At 43.7% G+C, this 17,959-nt stretch overlaps 2 protein-coding genes across 2 annotated transcripts; both read right to left on the bottom strand.

Annotated features, from left to right (window-relative positions):
* Positions 1-814: 814 nt before the first annotated feature.
* Positions 815-7,995, bottom strand: LOC120053852 (vacuolar protein sorting-associated protein 4A). The gene is made up of 11 exons (XM_039001120.1): positions 7,790-7,995; positions 7,225-7,336; positions 6,962-7,106; positions 6,566-6,627; positions 6,337-6,456; positions 6,038-6,194; positions 4,021-4,169; positions 3,741-3,822; positions 3,237-3,456; positions 1,990-2,130; positions 815-1,877 (listed from the first exon to the last, which is right to left on the bottom strand). Exons 1-11 carry the CDS (start codon positions 7,808-7,810, stop codon positions 1,776-1,778), a joined length of 1,311 nt encoding a protein of 436 aa, XP_038857048.1. The 5' UTR covers positions 7,811-7,995; the 3' UTR covers positions 815-1,775.
* A 1,142-nt stretch (positions 7,996-9,137) lies between these two features.
* Positions 9,138-17,959, bottom strand: sntb2 (syntrophin, beta 2). The gene is made up of 7 exons (XM_039001119.1): positions 17,069-17,959; positions 12,864-13,074; positions 12,519-12,726; positions 11,106-11,248; positions 10,684-10,880; positions 10,094-10,284; positions 9,138-9,995 (listed from the first exon to the last, which is right to left on the bottom strand). Exons 1-7 carry the CDS (start codon positions 17,787-17,789, stop codon positions 9,903-9,905), a joined length of 1,764 nt encoding a protein of 587 aa, XP_038857047.1. The 5' UTR covers positions 17,790-17,959; the 3' UTR covers positions 9,138-9,902.

Here is a 17,959-nt window from a genome sequence, read left to right as displayed (position 1 = left end):
TAGCCACAGTAAAACGAGTCCTCTGGTCTGATGAAACAAAAATAGAACTGTTTGGCCATAATGCCCATCGTTATGTTTGGAGGAAAAAAGGGGGAGGCTTGCAAGCCGAAGAACACCATCCCAACTGTGAAGCACGGGTAGGCGGCGCTTTGCTGCAGGAGGGACTGGTGCACTTCACAAAATAGATGGCATCATAAGGGAGGAAAATTATGTGGATATATTGAAGCAACATCTCAAGACATCAGTCAGGAAGTTAAAGCTTGGTCGCAAATGGGTCTTCCAAATGGACAATGACCCCAAGCATACTTCCAAAGTTGTGGCAAAATGGCTTAAGGACAACAAAGTCACGGTATTGGAGTGGCCATCACAAAACCCTGACCTCAGTCCCATAGAAAATTTGTGGGCAGAACTGAAAAAGCATGTGCGAGCAAGGAGGCCTACAAACCTGACTCAGTTACACCAGCTCTGTCAGGAGGAATGGGCCAAAATTCACCCAATTTATTGTGGGAAGCTTGTGGAAGGCTACCTGAAACATTTGACACAAGTTAAACAATTTAAAGGCAATGCTACCAAATACTAATTGAGTGTATGTAAACTTCTGACCCACAGCTGAAATAAATCATTCTCTGTATTCTATTATTCTGACATTTCACATTCTTAAAATAAAGTGGTGATCCTAACTGACCTAAAACAGGCAATTTTTACTAGGATTAAATGTCAGGAATTGTGAAAAACTGAGTTTAAATGTATTTGGCCAAGGTGTATGTAAACTTCCGACTTCAACTGTAATAACATGGATAATGTAAAGTTGAAATGGAATAATGACAAACATCTTTTTATTTTTGAATTCTGGATTTACTAAGTCAGGTTATCATGGATATGTGTAACTGCAGTGAGATCCCCTCTGGGACCAGAACTGACACCCCCAACTATACAGACACAGCAATACTTATGACATATAGGAACAATATGATCATGTCTGTCATGGAACTATTATTTTCAATGCTCAAATCCAGAAATAGAAAAGGGCTCTTTGTCCCAATTTTCAGTCACATAACATGTCAGAGAAATACTGAAATGTAAACACCTCTCCCACTCAATGATCAGCTGTGTCCTCAGTCACTCATACAGTCAACAAATCTTGACGAGATAAAATATAATAAATAATCATAAATAGTGTAAGTAACACTGCCTGTAACATAGGGGCAGCTCTAGTGGGGACTGGGAGAGGGGGCAGCTATGGTCAGTCAACTCAATTTAAAAGCAGAGCGCTCCTACACAAGACATACATTAAGGCTGCGTTGAAACAGGCAGCCCAATTCTGATATTGTTTTCCACAAATAGGTATTTTTACCATTCACATCAGATCTTCAGAGCTGATCTGATTAGTCAAAAGACCAATTAGTGAAAAAAAAGCAGAATTGGGCTGCCTGTTTAAACACAGCCTATGACTTACACACATGCAAGACAAGAGCTATGTTAAATGCAATTGTTCAAAAGCTCTTCACCCTTCCTTCATAATGATTAACAACTTCAAGTGCAGGATGGCAAAAATATATATAGTCTCAGTCTTCAGGACTGCAATAGTGTATGATCGGAGGGAAATGGTATGAGGTTAAACGCTCCATCATTCTTGCCAATGCAGGTTAGTCGAACAAATCCAAGTTTGTAGTGTGGTAGTACTGTAGCTACTACATGACAGGAGGTTGTATGAATGGGGCTTGAGAGGAGAAACAGGGTAAGGAGTAGTGAAGCCCCTGGCTGACCAGGACCTCTTAGCCCTCCTGTCCAAAGTCCTCTGTGAACTTCCTGACCTTGAACAAGTCTTCACTGTTGACTGTCGGACGTGTGGTGGACAGTGACCGCAACATGTCAGACTGGAGGGCAGAGGGACAAAGCATTAGCGTTGTTCAGTATTTGTACAAATATGAGTGTGTAATGCCTGAATGTGTAAGCAAAATGTGAGTGTCTGTTGTGGATGTTTCTCACCATGCATACGATGGGTTCCAGCAGCTTGTCGCTAGGCACATCCATCCAGGTTAATTCTATGGCAGCTGGGTCCCCAGGCGAACACGGGGTCAGAAGGTCATCCACCATCAATTGACTGTTGGCACGGGATGGCCCTCGCACCTTGAGTACCACAAGAAAAAAACTCTTAAATATCCTTAATAGCAGAGAAAGAGAAACACCTTTAGTGTAGTGTACAAGAGTCGACTGCAATAGAGTTACTATATCATGGGCAATGTTCCATCTAATCTGCGTGCGGCCACGCAGCTCCCCAGGACTGCCACGCAGCTCCCCAGGACTGCCACGCAGCTCGTCAGGACTGCCACGCAGCTCCCCAGGACTGCCACGCAGAGTGCAAAATAAATATCAGCCCATGGAGAGAAGCACAAGATTGAACTTCACTCAACTTTCTAGAGTTTTCCCTTCTTAACACTATCAACCTTTCTCTTTACTGTGTGAATTGTGATCGAATCAACTCAATATTAGCCACTTTCAATGCAACATACTTAAACAAAACGAACTACGGAGGATGTTTTGTTGTAGGTAGAACACATTGGAGTAGGATTCTATTACACACGACCCAGCCCATACTCTACACAGACCTGTGCGGCATAGCCAATCAGAGCTGCAGTAGGCCTTTATGCAAATAGACCATTGCAATATATATGGATCCGTGCTATTTACTATGAACTGGACTGTGTTACCAGCTGTGGTCTTATAAGCTAAGTAGCCAATAGACAGAGGGTAGCATAATTGGTCTGATTCTCTTTAATAATGATATGGGAATAATAATGCATTTGATTTGGTAAAGTGGTTTCTTGTATCAAAAACATTTTCATTCACCTTGTCTAAAGGACAAGTGGATAAACAGGTCCATGTCAAGCCCTGCATGTTTTTTTTTTTTTTTTCAATGGAATGTAGGCCTACATTGAATACCACACATTGGCTGCTACTGTAGGTTGAATGATAGAACAGGTATTTAAATGTTAAAATGTTATGGGATGTATTTTCTCCATTGTTTTTGATGGTAGGCCACTCTGGTAGACCTACATTATGAGCAAATAGTCACAGTAGCCTACTTGGCCACTGTTAAAACTAACTTAAAGCAGGTTCAGCCTCAGTGTTCACAGTAAATGCACGCTGGAAGTTGCACAGAATTTTCACAAATTCAGACCTGAAATTTGCTCAGGGAGGAAAAAGTTAGAGGGAACATCATGGGTATAAATTACCTTTTTGAAGTGTGTGGCTGACTGCACTTTCCTGACAGGCTGCATGAGGGCATCTCGTACAATGACGCTGATGTCAGCCCCGGAGTAGCCTTCTGTCTTTTTGGCGAGCTGACGAAGGTCTGCGTCACTCAGGCTGTGGGGTGTGTTGCCCAGGTGCAGCCGGAACATCTGTGACCTGGCGGGCTCCTCTGGGAGAGGGATGTAGATACGCTTCTCAAACCTGACAGTGACATAATTCTGATGAGAATGCTTGACGATGAGTATTGTATAAATTAGGAAATCATTTTTGCTTGAACAAAACATTTCCCATTTTGGGTGCTTATCTACTGTTCTACAAACATTTCAAGAAAACTCCAGGACTGGTCTTCCACTCAATGGAATCTACATTAATAGGTACAGACAGTATAAACAAATATTCAGGCGTTATCATTACTTTTGTGAATCTGTTAAACAACAAACATACTGTATATCCCATCCCAACCTGCCCCCTTATTGATCACTGACCTTCTACGGATGGCAGCATCCAGAACCCAGGGAATATTAGTGGCCCCAAGGGTGAGGATTCCATCGTTGTTGTTGCCCACACCTGCCAATCAGAGAGTAGGAATGAAGACTGTAAGCCTGATGCTTATATAGAACATGTTACGCATTGAATCGGAAAGGTCAAGTCAACTGATGCAGTAGACTTTTAAGTTAAGTCCTCTTTGATGGGGTGTTTGTTTGATCTGAAGTCTAAAAGCTGTCTTGGCAGAAAGTGGGTATAGACTGTAGACTAAATGCTCACCTTGCATCTGTACCAGGAACTCGGTCTTAATCCGCCGGGCTGCCTCACTCTCATTCTCATTCCTGGAGCCACAGAGTGAGTCCACCTCGTCAATAAAGATGATGGAGGGCTTGTGCTGACGGGCAAGCTCAAACAGGTTCTTCACCAGTCTGATGGATAGAGAGAAAGAGAGGCACAAACATTCAAGAGGATACTTATGCTCACTTCGAGGCAAGCAACACTGAAGCATGCATGAGAGCGCCAGCTGTTCCGGACGAGTGTGTGATCACGCTCTCCGTAGCCGATGTGAGCAAGAGCTTTAAACAGGTCAACATTCACAAGAGCCAGATAGATTACCAGGACGTGTACTCAAGGCATGCACGGACCAACTGGCAAGTGTCTTCACTGACATTTTCAACCTCTCCCTGACCGAGTCTGTAATACCTACGTGTTTCAAGCAGACCACCATAGTCCCTGTGCCCAAGAACACTAAGGTAACCTGCCTAAATGACTACCGTTCCGTAGCTCTCACGTCGGTAGCCATGAAGTGTTTGAAAGGCTGGTCATGGCTCACATCAACACCATCATCCCGGAAACCCTAGACCCACTCCAATTTGCATACCGCCCCAACAGATCCACAGAGGACGCAATCTCAATCGCACTCCACACTGCCCTTTCCCACCTGGACAAAAGGAACACCTGTGTGAGAATGCTGTTCATTGGCTACAGCTCAGCGTTCAACACCATAGTGCCCACAAAGCTCATCACTAAGCTAAGGACCCTGGGAGTTAACACCTCCCTCTGCAACTGGATCCTGGACTTCCTGATGGGCCGCCCCCCGGTGGTAAGGGTAGGCAACAACACATCTGCCACGCTGATCCTCAATACAAGGTCCCATCAGGGGTGTGTGCCGAGTCCCCTCCTGTACTGTGTGGACAAGCATGAATCCAATACCATCATTAAGTTTGCTGACGACACAACAGTGGTAGGCCTGATCAACAACGACACAGACTATAGGGAGGATGTCAGAGACCTGGCAGTGTGGTGCCAGGACAACAACCTCTCACTCAACGTGAGTAAGACAAAGGAGCTGATTGTGAACTACAGGAAAAGGAGGGCCGACACACACCCCCATTCACATAAACAGGGCTGTAGTGGAGCAGTTTGAGAGTTTCAAGGTCCTTGGTGTCCACATCACCAACAAACTATCATGGTCCAAACACACCAAGACAATCATGAAGAGGGCACTACAATGCCTTTTCCCCCTCAGGAGACTGAAAAGATTTGGCATGGGTCCCCAGATACTCAAAAAGTTTTACAACTGCACAATCGAGAGCATCCTGACCGGTTGCATCACCGCCTGGTATGGCAACTGCTATGCATCTGACCGTAAGGTGCTACAGAGGGTAGTGCGTACGGCCCAGTACATCACTGGGCCTAAGCTTCCTGCCATCCAGGACCTATATACTAGGCATGTCAGAGGAAGGTCCAAAAAATTGTCAAAGACTCCAGACACCCAAGTCATGGACTGTTCTCTCTGCTACCATTTGAGCTCCAAGTCTAGGTTCAAAAGGCTCCTTAACAGCTTCTACCCACAAGCCATAAGACTCCTTAACAATTAATCAAATGGCCACCCGGACTATTTTGCATTAACCCCCCCCCTTTGTTTTTCACACCGCTGCTACTCGCTGTTTATCTATGCATAGTCACTTTACCCCTACCTACATGTACAAATTACCTCGATCATTGACTCGATACAGGTAGCCGCTGTATATAGCCTCATTATTGTTATGGAGTGCGTTTTTTAAACTTTAGTTTATTTAGTAAATATTTTCTTAAAACTGCATTGTTGGTTAAGGGCTTGTAAGTAAGCATTTCACAGTAAGGTCTACATCTGTTGTATTCAGCGCATGTGAGAAATAAAATTAGATTTGACACATAAGTATCAGTGAGATTTTTTTTGTTGTCTAATCAGGTGTGGATGCATAATGGGGATTTACATGAACAGTAGAATTACAAATAAGAAATGATGTCTCACTTCTCACTCTCTCCAAGCCACTTGGACATGAGGTCTGATGATGACACAGAGAAGAAGGTGGAGTTGTTGGCTTCTGTGGCTACTGCTTTGGCCAGGTAAGACTTTCCTGTCCCAGGGGGACCAAAGAGAAGAATCCCTCTCCATGGAGTGCGTTTGCCTGCAACCAGAGATACATTCAAGCATAATGAACAAATAGACAGAATACACATACAGTATTATATCATTATGGTGACATGTCCATGCAGAACATAGTGAGAAAGAGAGTATATATGTGAGGGGGGAAAAGGCAGTAGTCTAACCTGTGAAGAGGTGAGGGAATTTAATGGGCAGGATTACAGCTTCCTTCAGGGCCTCCTTAGCTCCCTCCAGCCCAGCTACATCGTTCCACCGGACATTGGGCTTTTCCATTACAATGGCACCTGTACCAGGACATGGATCAGTTTAGCATCAAAGTTAATTTCCCTCATGAACATCACAGACACAGTTTAGACAGCTGGTGTGTGAAAGAGGAGACAAACACACACTCACCCATCAGTTGCTCCTGCAGTTTCTTTCTCTCTGGGTTTTCACCCTCGCTGTCACTGTCACTCCTAAAAGGAATGTGTAATGTGAAACAAACTATTTGGTGCTGGTGACAATGTGGCACTTATTTGATTTCTCTCGACTCAACCCCATTCGATGCGTGGAACGGATGTGGGTGGGTCTATGTCTACATAAGGGTGCTAATTTAAAAAAAAACTCACAAAAGCTCTGACGAAGGCCGTGAGGCCGATACGTAAGCTTATTACAGATCAGTGATACTATCAAGAGCAGTGTGCGGTTTCCTTTTTCCTTCATGTTGTCTGTTTGGCAAAATGTTATTTCCTAGGTATGCTTGTGTTAATGTAGGACAGTGTCTCTGTGAACAGATGTGTGACAACATACTTATCATTACTCTGTGCTTCCTTGACAGGCTTCTTCCCTGTTTTTTCTTTGTTTTTCAAGAAATCTTTGAGTTTCTCGGCCCGGTCTAGGTACTGCATACACTTCCCACGTATGCTCTCCTTTGCCTTGTCACTGTGTGCCTCATCTGGAAGAAGAAATCAAAACACATTACTTTTTGCCTTCAAAAACAACAACCTCATTTCTACTCTGAATACTTAAACAAATTGGACTGTGGACAGAAAAATATTACATTTCACACTCACACTTGATAGCATGCAGGAAGTACTCCACTGCATGCTGGTAAAGGCGCAAGGCTTCCTCATAGTTCTTGTTCTTGTCCTCCTCTGTGGCTTTGGTCACAAGATCAATCGCTTTCTGTGTGAGGGAAGAGAGGAAGGGATGAACCATATAAATGAAACAGGGGAGTCCAGGTTCAGACCATGGGTCAAACCAAACAAATAAACTGTAGATTTACCTTTAAGGTTGGAATCCATAAACTGTAACAGATTATATCTGACATTTACAGACTAATAACTAATAGTACTCACTAGACTTGACTAGCAAACTATTTTGTTTGCAAGACATTCCATTACAATATACATGGCCTCGTAACAGTTATTTGTGCCAATGGTCAAACTACCAACAGTGGAAAATGTGGTGTTATTGTTGTAGCTACAGTATTCAGTTCAATAACAAGTTGACTGGTAACTATTAAGCAGAATGTATAATAGTGTAGCTAGTAAACTAATGGTGATAACGTTAGCTACATTTTGTTGACACAAGTTAGCAAGTAACGTAGCGAACGCTAGCTAGCTAATGTTTTGCTACCTGTAATGTTGACGTTGTCATTTCATCTCACTCTTTTGCTCTTCGCCCAGCGTCTCTGATGCTAATTCAAGGTATCTTTAGAAATATGGTTGCTATATTTTCAGGAGAGGTGTTGCTACAAAATTATGACAAAGGTAGCTTCGCTAGCCTATTTGACAGCCACTGCCCAGGCAACAGCAACAACCGTAGCTAGTGGTAACTACAGACGTTCATGCAGCGTCTGCGTCACTTTTGAAAGAGAAGAAAAACAGAAGTACTGACGCCTAGCGGATAGGATGATTACTGAGTCAGATTCTTATTACTTTTTTTAAAGAGGAGTGGCACGGTATTGCGAAATAAAAAAAATTGTTATGCTTTTCTGAACCAGCTTTCTTTCCATTGCAATGACAGACATCAAATCCATTTGTTACAGTTGGACATTAACATGTTTTATTCTTATAGATATTTACATTTTAGATTATTACATTATCATACATCTTAATACATTTTTCGAAGTCTAAAATACTTTGCATATAACAGGTTTGCAGCAGCAGGGTTTCTCCTGTGCTTTCTCTGCTAAATGATTGTGTGGAACGCAAGCTGCCACATGTAACTTTGGTTAAAAAACCCTTTCTCAACAAAAAAAAAGCTTTTCTTTGCAATAACAGTATATCACTCAAAACTAACAACCAAAAGAGAAAGATATGACAGTTTGACAATGTGAAATGCTAATTAAGATACATTCATGGGTAAATTAAGGTGGCTATCAAGCTAGAAATTGAACAGTTCAGGTATTGATAAAATTGTCCATTATTAGAATTAGGCCTAGAGACTGAATTGGGATAGAGTTCAGTCATACAATTGGCAGCATCCACTAGGCCCCACTTACAGTATCCGCTTACATACTGAGACAAGCTGTTAGGGTGATCACGTGGTAGAGCAGGGTCTGAAAAAGAGCTTTTACATATGTAGGACTCAGAGGTCACATACAGCAAGATGATAAGCTTATACAGGGATAAAACAAAATAAAAGAATAGCATCCCATTTGTTCTAGTAAAAGCATCCAAAGCTTCCTTTCACTAAATGGACATGATGAGGTACCATATTACAGCTGAAATTGTGTTTTCTCAGAGATCATAGTGCTGAATGAACATCTTTGAACATTCTTTATAGGTATATATTTTGCTTATTTTAATTATGTACTGGATGGAAACATTCCCCAGAACACTTAGCAGACAGCTTGTAGCTCAGTGACTTTACTGTGGATGCCTATTGAGAGTAAATATTATGTTTACATGGTGTGTATGCAACACTTCCTCAGGAATCACAGAAAAATATGAGGTCAGAAAAAGGCAGAGAAGCTTAGGTATGACCTCATGAGCTTTAATAGAAAGCATTGGCTTAGGGCTAATGCAGAAGGGAATGATAAAGGGAAGTGGTGTTCTCAGGCAGCATGGGACAATGGTTTGGCAGTGTGACTAGCCTACTGGAGGGCAGGTTGACTTTGAGGCAGGTGACAGGGGTCACTGGCGTTACGCCATGGTTTTGTAAATGCTCAAAAAGAGCATCACATTTTCATAGTCAAGTCATGCTAAACATAGGATATGCATACAAAATAATTAACTGAAAAACAGTACAGAAATAGCATGTTAACAATAAAAGAATAATACTATTGCTGTGCATGTTGTTGAAAGCTTACTTTGCTTTAAAACCTATTACCTTTTTAAAATAAAAAATACTTTTACACACACACTAAAAATAGCATTTATGACTACATGTAACAAGGCACAGTTGGCAATCCTGATTATAACAGTCATTTTGGATAATGTGCTAGATAATCAGTTTTTGGGTAACAGGCACTCTATAAAGCCAACAATGCAAAAGTATAAACCCATTCAATCTGGCAGTATGCTCTAGGCCACTCACACGCAGTCATCAACTTGGAAACCCAATTGACACATGCTCATATGAACAAAGTCGTACTCTGTTTATCACAAAATCACACATTCGCCTGACAAGAACAGAGTACATGCATAAAAAATAGCCAAAAGTACATCGGAAGGCTGTGATGAATGATACATAGTAAAAATAAGAATATTTATGCATATGTTCCCGACTCCAGCCTCTTCCCACTTCACGTCAGCAGGCCCAGACGAGTCAGTTTGGCAGACAGGAAGGAATGAAGAACAAACACCATGGGCTTGGGGCCAGAGTGCAGGTCAAACACCTGAAAGAAAGAGACAAGATAAAAAATACAAACAGTACATTAATCAATACAGTCAATGGACTTTTAGACAATTGCACTGTAACAGTGATGTAGCTTACCATTTCACCCTCTGGACCTCCAAAGTCCAGATAGAGGTTGCGGATCCCGTCATCTGCAGACATCTTGAGCTTCTCGAAGGGGTATCTGAAGAGCACAGCACCCCCTGCAGACTCTCCTGGCTCCCGGGTCACAGTGAAGCCCTTCTCATAGTGCAGTATGAGGCGAACGTCCTGCCTGTTCAGCATGCAACCTGAGGTACAGAGGGAGGGAAGTGTGAGAACAGTACTGCACAAAGTAAACGTGTGTGTGGGTGTGTGTGTAATTGGAACAGTATGTGCCTGTGTGAAAGAGTTTATGAACATGTTTGTGTTGCAGTGGAATAGGGAAGGAAAAGACCGAACATTTCCAGCACATACTAGCAGCCAACTATTGTTCTCTATTGAGTGGAAACATTCCCCCAACTGACTATGCTTCTTCCTTTACAACTTTTTTCCCCCCACTGGTGTTTTTGGTACATTCACTTTTTTCAGTCACCACTTCCTGTATCACTGTGAGAAGTGAATCATGTGATTCCAAAGCCTCACTCAATAATATATGCAGATAGTTAGACAAACCAACATTAGACATACAGACAGACACACACACTCACCAATGGAGACCTCCTTAATGAGTTCTGCGGCAGCATGCGCCCCCTGCACCAGGGCCCGGGTCCACGAGGACAGGTCCCAGTGTGTCTCCACCCGGAACACATGGGACTCGATGCCCCGCCCTGTACCCGTCCGAGTGGCAAACACCAGGTCTGCCCCCTGCGCCGGGGAACTGCGGGCACTGCCAGAGTGCACTAGTCTACAGAGAAACAGGAACAAACTACAAGGTTATATCAACTCACTGTTTGCTCCTCCCACAAGTGATTTTTAAACAGCTTACAGTGATTCATAAGTTATGATAACAAAATGCCAACACATCGCAGAGTGAAAATGGCAGAGAGAGAGAGAAAGAGAAGGAGAGAGAGACAGACAAAGAGAAATACAACCTACATTCTAATTCTGGCTGGCAAACTTGTTGTCCTACCTTGTGGCAAGTAGTGGGTGTGTGAGCATGGGTGTGGACCAGGCTTCGCGGTTCCATGGCACTGATTCAAACAGCAGGATATCTTTCTCTGTCAGTGCCATGACGATTGGTCGGAACTGGTGCCGCCCACCATCCAGCTGGACCTACACCATAAAGAAAGAGAGACAGCATGAGAGAAGTGTGTCAAAGTGCTTATGTAATTTCTGATGAGGTTTTCCACGTCTGATTGTGTAGTTGTGTGGGTGTCATGCTAGGTGGGCCCAGAGGAAAGTTAATGCAACGGTAGCTTCCTTTTGTTCTGTCTCAAAGTGCTTCCTGTCAACCCCCAACATGGCCAACTAAAAACACACACAGACAATATCTATACATTTAACATGGTGTACTGACACTACACCGCTACCCACTTTGTGGACTATTGCTCCCATGCTGCTATGCCCTGTGGACTATTGCTCCCATGCTGCTATGCCCTGTGGACTATTGCTCCCATGCTGCTATGCCCTGTGGACTATTGCTCCCATGCTGCTATGCCCTGTGGACTATTGCTCCCATGCTGCTATGCCCTGTGGACTATTGCACCCATGCTGCTATGCCCTGTGGACCATTGCACCCATGCTGCTATGCCCTGTGGACCATTGCACCCATGCTGCTATGCTATGTGGATTATTACTCCCATGCTGCTATGCTATGTGGATTATTACTCCCATGCTGCTATGCTATGTGGATTATTACTCCCATGCTATGTGGACTATTACTCCCATGCTGCTATGTCCTGTGGACTATTACTCCCATGCTGCTATGCTATGTGGATTATTGCTCCCATGCTGCTATGCTATGTGGACTATTACTCCCATGCTGCTATGCTATGTGGATTATTACTCCCATGCTGCTATGCTATGTGGATTATTACTCCCATGCTGCTATGCCCTGTGGATTATTGCTCCCATGCTGCTATGCTATGTGGATTATTACTCCCATGCTGCTATGCCCTGTGGACTATTTGCTACATTCATTTTGTTCAGCTGTTTCTCTTTTCCCCCATTGTTGACCTTTCTTCAATTGTGTTGTCTCTATTGTTCTTTTTAATTATGTGTAACGTGTGCTGTGACTTGTGGCCCATGTAAACTGCACTTTAAATAAATTCTGATTCGCACAACATATAAGACAGCACATTTAAAAGACTACAGAATATCACAACTGAAAGTTCAGAACAAAACACAGTGACCCATTTATAAAACTCTTCACAGTACACATGCACTATTATACAAGGCTGAACAACACTACACAATGCTGTATGTGTGAATCTGTACATAAGTGTATTTGACAGCAGCATACAGTACTTCAATTGGATTATTTTGCTTAATATTTAGTGTGTTTGTGTAATTTATTCTAAAGGCCTATATATGAGTGCAGTACCTGTTCTGCCAGCCAGCTGATGTGTTTGAGTTGGGGGTGTGACCCAGTGGTGCTGGAGCCCAGGTAGGAGTTGATGTGGGCCAGGGTCTGGGGCAGCAGGGCAGCAATGTTGGTGTGGATGGCTGTGAACCAGGAGTGGGCGCTGGGGCCATCCTTACAGCGCATCACTACCGTGTGCTGGCCATCAGGAGAGTGCAGCTCCAAGAGCCTTTGGGAGTCAACAGTCCTCATCATTATCTTACTAAAACACACCAAACCAACATTCTCATTATGTTTCCTATTTTCCCTCTTATGCCACATTTCAATTGCACACACACACACGCACGCACACAATGCAGGTCTTACCTGTTCTCCAGGTCAGGCATGGTCAAGTTCCTGCTGATAAAGCACATTTTGAGGAGGATGACCTTCCTGTCCTTGGCCCCACTGTGTTTGGGGGACCCAGAGTCCTCACTGCCACTGAAGTTGGGGGACTGAGGATGCACCCCATCCCACGGCAGGTCTGCCACCAAGGAGGGCTTCTTAAACAGTGGGGAAACCTCTCTGATATATTTAACTACAGAAACGCAGAAAGACACAAAATAAAGAACATTAGTGATTAATTATGCATAGACCTCAAGTTGTACAAAAATGTGTCTAAACGCAACACACGATTGATCATGTTTTAGACTGTGGTTTAAAAGTTACAACGCTCAATTAAAGAGTAATACATGTCTTATAAGGATGTATTCGTCTCTCGTGGAGTTGCTCTGAGTAGGAGAGTTGGCGGTGCAGTTGTGTGCTTGGCAGGTCGGCTGCTTGGAGAAGAATGGCTTTGACTGAAATCATGAATTCAGTTTCCAAATTTGGTCCTGCGGCCTATTCCACTTCTCCTCTCTCTCTTCTCTACTGGTGTATGTTAGTCCTCTGGGTCGCTCTGCTCTGACTGAGAAACTCGATACGAGGAGCTGAAAAGATGAGGTAATTGTTGCATGTAGGAGAGGATTAGGGTTGTGAAAGTAATTGGCCCAAACATATAGTATGAATATGGGTGGACTGTGTGTGTGTGTGTTTGTGTTTGTGTGTGTAATTTGACAGAAAGAGGGAGGTAGCAGTAGAGGTAGTGGTGAGGCAATAGGTCAAGGATTGGAACCCATTTCCAAGACCCTGCAAACCACACTGTTCTTACTAACAGTGTCAGTGAATATTTCTGCTTATGCAAGTCTTTTGGTGTGTATATGTACTGTATGCGTGTATGTATGTGTTTCAGGAAGCGGCTGGCCCTCTAGACATGAGCTAGAGCATGAGGAAACCCCTACCCAAACCCAACCCTGAAGAAATCAAGATGTACAGAGGCTGCTACAGTCACACTGCGAATCCTGATGAAGCAAAATAAAGATTACACTCACTGCCATAGTGGCATATGCCCAATACACACCGCCACATGTTTGAGTGAGGAGTAATAAATGACGAATCAAGTTAACGTAATTATGCTCAGTCAAGACTTCTTCCAGTCACAACACCACTGCAGTGTTCCAATGTGGTTATCAAAGTCATGGTATATTTAAGTACAGGTTCTGTCTGTGTGTGGCATTCCTACTGTACTGTAGCTCTGGTATCTGTATGGATATTCTTTAGCAATGATACGTTGGGCTATAGGTGACAAAGACATTATGACACTGGCTCGCATTCAGAGGGAAGATACATATTGGAGACTTGGAGATTTACCACTACATCTCCATCTGCCAACACTCTCTGCTTGAGTAAGTGCAGACTGCAGTGGAACAAGGAGGATGTTTGGGCTAGTTGGTGTTTTATGGCAGAGTATTCTGTTGAACTGAACGAGGAGAAAGTGTGTCCCACACCCAACATGGAGTTAAAACTTTGTGAAAAGTTCTGAGTCAGATAGTTGGTTCCAGAAGCTGCTCTCACTGTCCCTCTCTGGTGCCGTTTAAAGATCTCATTATAACTGTCAGCATTGTCACTCAGCTCCAGTTCAGATTTTAATTAGGGCAGTACACAGATGACAGTGTGTGTGTGTGTGTGTGTGTGTGTGTGTGTAAGAGCGAAAGAAAGAATGAAAGAATAAAAGAAAAGAGAGTGAGAGATTGAGAGAGATGAGACAAGGTGCCATCACACATAGCTGGAGCTAGTTTGTCTCTCTCCCTCCATACCTCTATGCCCACAGCAATGCAGAGGAATGAGACAGAGAGGAGGAAGGGGAGAAGAGCCAAGGGAATCTGTCTGACTCCAACTTATATTTGGCTGAAGGAGTTGAGGTTCAATCCCCCATGGGTTGATGCATACATTTGCTCTCTTCTTCTTGTAGCCTTCATCCGGGTATGGCTTTAAGTGATCGGTTACACCACAGACCCTTACCACGGTTTTTCTTTTGACCAAAATCCCCTATGGTTTGTCCAGCTTCACCCTCTTTTCTCTCCCCCTCCCCCTGCCACAGACTGTGTGCTGCCAGGCCTTTAATGAGAACAGTGTGTCAGACTCCCCAGATGAGGGGGGGGGGGGGGGGGGGGGGGGGGGGGTTGTAGAAGGCTCTGGAGAGGCTCCCTCTGCTCCCCACAAAAATATACACACCTGCCCCCCACTCAAAAAAGCTCCCTCTGCTGCTCCCATTCAAACACACACACACACACACACACACACACACACACACACACACACACACACACACACACACACACACACACACACACACACACACACACACACACACACACACACACACACACACACACACACACACACCTATCCCCTTCGTCGCCTCTTTTCACCCTGAGCTGGATCACAAAAGGATGGCATGCCATTTGGCAGAAGCATTATATATATCCAGTATGTGGATTAAAAAAAACATTATAGAAAGTGCACATGCTGCTACACTGTCCATGCAATGAATCACACAAACAAATGTCTTAGCTAAGTAGGTTATGGTCAGATATTTATGTGGATATCCATCTCTGTTTACAGACACAGACAACTTGAAAAAACAATAAGACAGAGAGACTGGAGAGCAAATGTGCCTTTCCACTGATATTAATCAATAACGACAGTGTTACTTTAATTAATGACATACAATATTAACCTGGATTCATACTTCATATGTGGTGGCTTTTATGACGCATTGCAGAATCAAGTGAAATGTTCAATGGTCATTGGTCAGTAAGTTTTGGCTTGTGAACAAAAGAAAATAACTGTCTCTAATCGGGCCTGTCCCCATTTTATGAATACAGTCTTTGTCTCTTTGTAGTGTTCTTATTCTTCCTTTTGACCAGACAATGGCCTCCTCCTCTATCCACCAACGAGCAGACAAACTAAACAAGACAGCCATGAGCCAATGTACTAACTGAATGACGTTAGTCAATGTCCATTACAGTGAGCTCATGTTTATTATGAACGGCGAAATAAAGCAGCTATCGTATTAGTTAGAAACACAACATCCATGCCTGTGTGAGAGTTTTACACAGGCCTGGGAAGCAACCTGGTTGAGGAATGTGAAGTCACTAATTGCTGTAATGTCTAGCGTTTATGTATTGTGTACATTACAGATTGGTCTGGAAATTGAAACCTCATTCTGACCTTCAGAGGATGAGGAGAATGCAGACAGATTGGAATTGGGGTCCATTTACAAACACCACAACTCACTCCCTGTCATTCTAACAAACAGTGACAGGCAACTGGCACATTCCTTAAACAAAATCCCAGGTTTTCCGCAATGGAGAGACAGAGATTACACAAACTTATTTAGGACTATTAGGCCTATTTCAGACGAGAAGCAGAAAATACTACTTTATTTTGGGGGTTATAGTGGAAACTCATTTGACTTGCTAAATGACACAAACTGCGTCACACTAACTACATCTCTACATCCAACCTTATTCACTATTCATGCTGGGTTAATTTGCAAACCATTAACGACCACACAGTGCATTTCAGCCCCTGACCAGTTGTTTCCGAACCCTGGGCTTCACACTGAAGTGCTCTTAAAATCAATATAAGAGGACACAAACGTGCTGATTCACCGCTTTAGCATACAATGACCTATCTGAAATAATCCACTTCCACAAATACAATGTAGCTAATTTTGTAACCACTGTGCAATACTTTCGTGTTTACAATAGGCCTAAAGATAGGCTACGTTGAGTCAGTTGACACCGCCCCCTATAAAATCTCATCAATGGTTGTGGAGTGTGAACATGTTACATTGTAGCCTATAGCTATGCGCTGTGGTCTGGCAATGTGCTAGAAAGTAAACATTGTAGCCTAAAACCATGGCCAGAATTCTGGCTACGTTGAAAATAAATGAAAAAGTAGCCTGGTCATCAATTAGTTCATCTAACTGGCTGCTCACTATCTTATTTTAGGTATTTATGTGTGTCTATTTCCTGATGCAATATTCGGCCCACAGCTGCATCATAGGCCTAGGCTACATCTTCTAAGAAAGAGGCAGAATAAAGTCGCATTTGGCTATAAAGCGAACATTGTTTTGGCTACTACTGAAGGCTGCTGTCAGATTGACTGGCCTTCTCAAATCCCCGCAATTGCGTTTGGAAACTTACCCTCAAGCGTAACCTCTTTCCCGGCCTTTTTTAGAGCCTGCACCGCTAGATCATGCGTAGCCTCCCTGAGGTCATTTCCATTGACTGACAGGATCGCGTCGCCGACCCGAAGAGCCCGACTCTGATCAGCTGCAAGTCCGGGGAAGATCTTGGATATGAGGATGGGCATTCGGTTTTCCCGACCCCCCTTGATACTGATCCCCAACCCGCCAGACTCTTGTTTTACAACTCTAACTTTACGCACAGCTTCTGATGCGCCGGATTCTAAATTGATGGAAGTTTCGCCATGCCTGGAACTGAAGCTAGATCCAGGACTACCGTAACTGGACCCCGGGCTGCCAAAATCAGAGTTCGTACCATTATCACGATTATACTTGCCAGAGCTGGGGCTATTAAAACCGTCGTAGTGACCCCGGTTGATGCCCCCGCGCGCTGGGCTACCGCTTCGTCCTAGCGCACCATGGTTCGGATGTTGCTCTGGGTTTGAGGTTTGACCACGGTTCGAATTTCCCGACGCTAAACCCGGGTCGTTTCCATTAGACATTCCATTCCGCATGCCCGCTGAATTGGTGTAATCCAAGTTGTTCCCGTGTCCGCTTATCTCTGTTTCGGCCGTTAATGTGAAAGTCTCGCGGGTCAATTCGGCCGCTACCCGAATCCAGCGGTCCCGTAGCAAAAGGTCTAATTGACCATTTTTGTCCGCTCGTGTCCAGACAGCCATCCTGGTAGTCCGCGGTAGATTTCAGACTAAACTCATGATGAACTTTTCCTATTTTCAGAGTGCGTAGGCTACCCAAGCACTAGCCTACACTACATTTGACACACCCACTTACGCACAGATTGCAGGAAAATGTTTCAACAAAAGTGGAAGGGAACAAATGCCTCTGATGG

This window comes from Salvelinus namaycush, chromosome 9 (genome assembly GCF_016432855.1).
Source record: "Salvelinus namaycush isolate Seneca chromosome 9, SaNama_1.0, whole genome shotgun sequence".
NCBI classification, from domain to species: domain Eukaryota; kingdom Metazoa; phylum Chordata; class Actinopteri; order Salmoniformes; family Salmonidae; genus Salvelinus; species Salvelinus namaycush.
This window is presented reverse-complemented; position numbering and strand designations above follow the sequence as displayed.

What these genes read in the sequence shown, in the direction of transcription:
- LOC120053852 (XM_039001120.1), bottom strand. Translation starts at nt 7,810, where the DNA reads ATGACAACGTCAACATTACAG. An exon ending in GAAGCACAGAGTAATGATAA is followed by an intron (nt 6,628 to 6,961) that starts GTATGTTGTCAC and finishes CATTCCTTTTAG; the next exon opens with GAGTGACAGTGACAGCGAGG. An exon ending in ACTGCAGGAGCAACTGATGG is followed by an intron (nt 6,457 to 6,565) that starts GTGAGTGTGTGT and finishes GTCCTGGTACAG; the next exon opens with GTGCCATTGTAATGGAAAAG.
- sntb2 (XM_039001119.1), bottom strand. Translation starts at nt 17,789, where the DNA reads ATGGCTGTCTGGACACGAGCGGACAAAAATGGTCAATTAGACCTTTTG. An exon ending in CACCCACTACTTGCCACAAG is followed by an intron (nt 10,881 to 11,105) that starts GTAGGACAACAA and finishes GTTTCTCTGTAG; the next exon opens with ACTAGTGCACTCTGGCAGTG. An exon ending in GAGGTCCAGAGGGTGAAATG is followed by an intron (nt 9,996 to 10,093) that starts GTAAGCTACATC and finishes TCTTTCTTTCAG; the next exon opens with GTGTTTGACCTGCACTCTGG.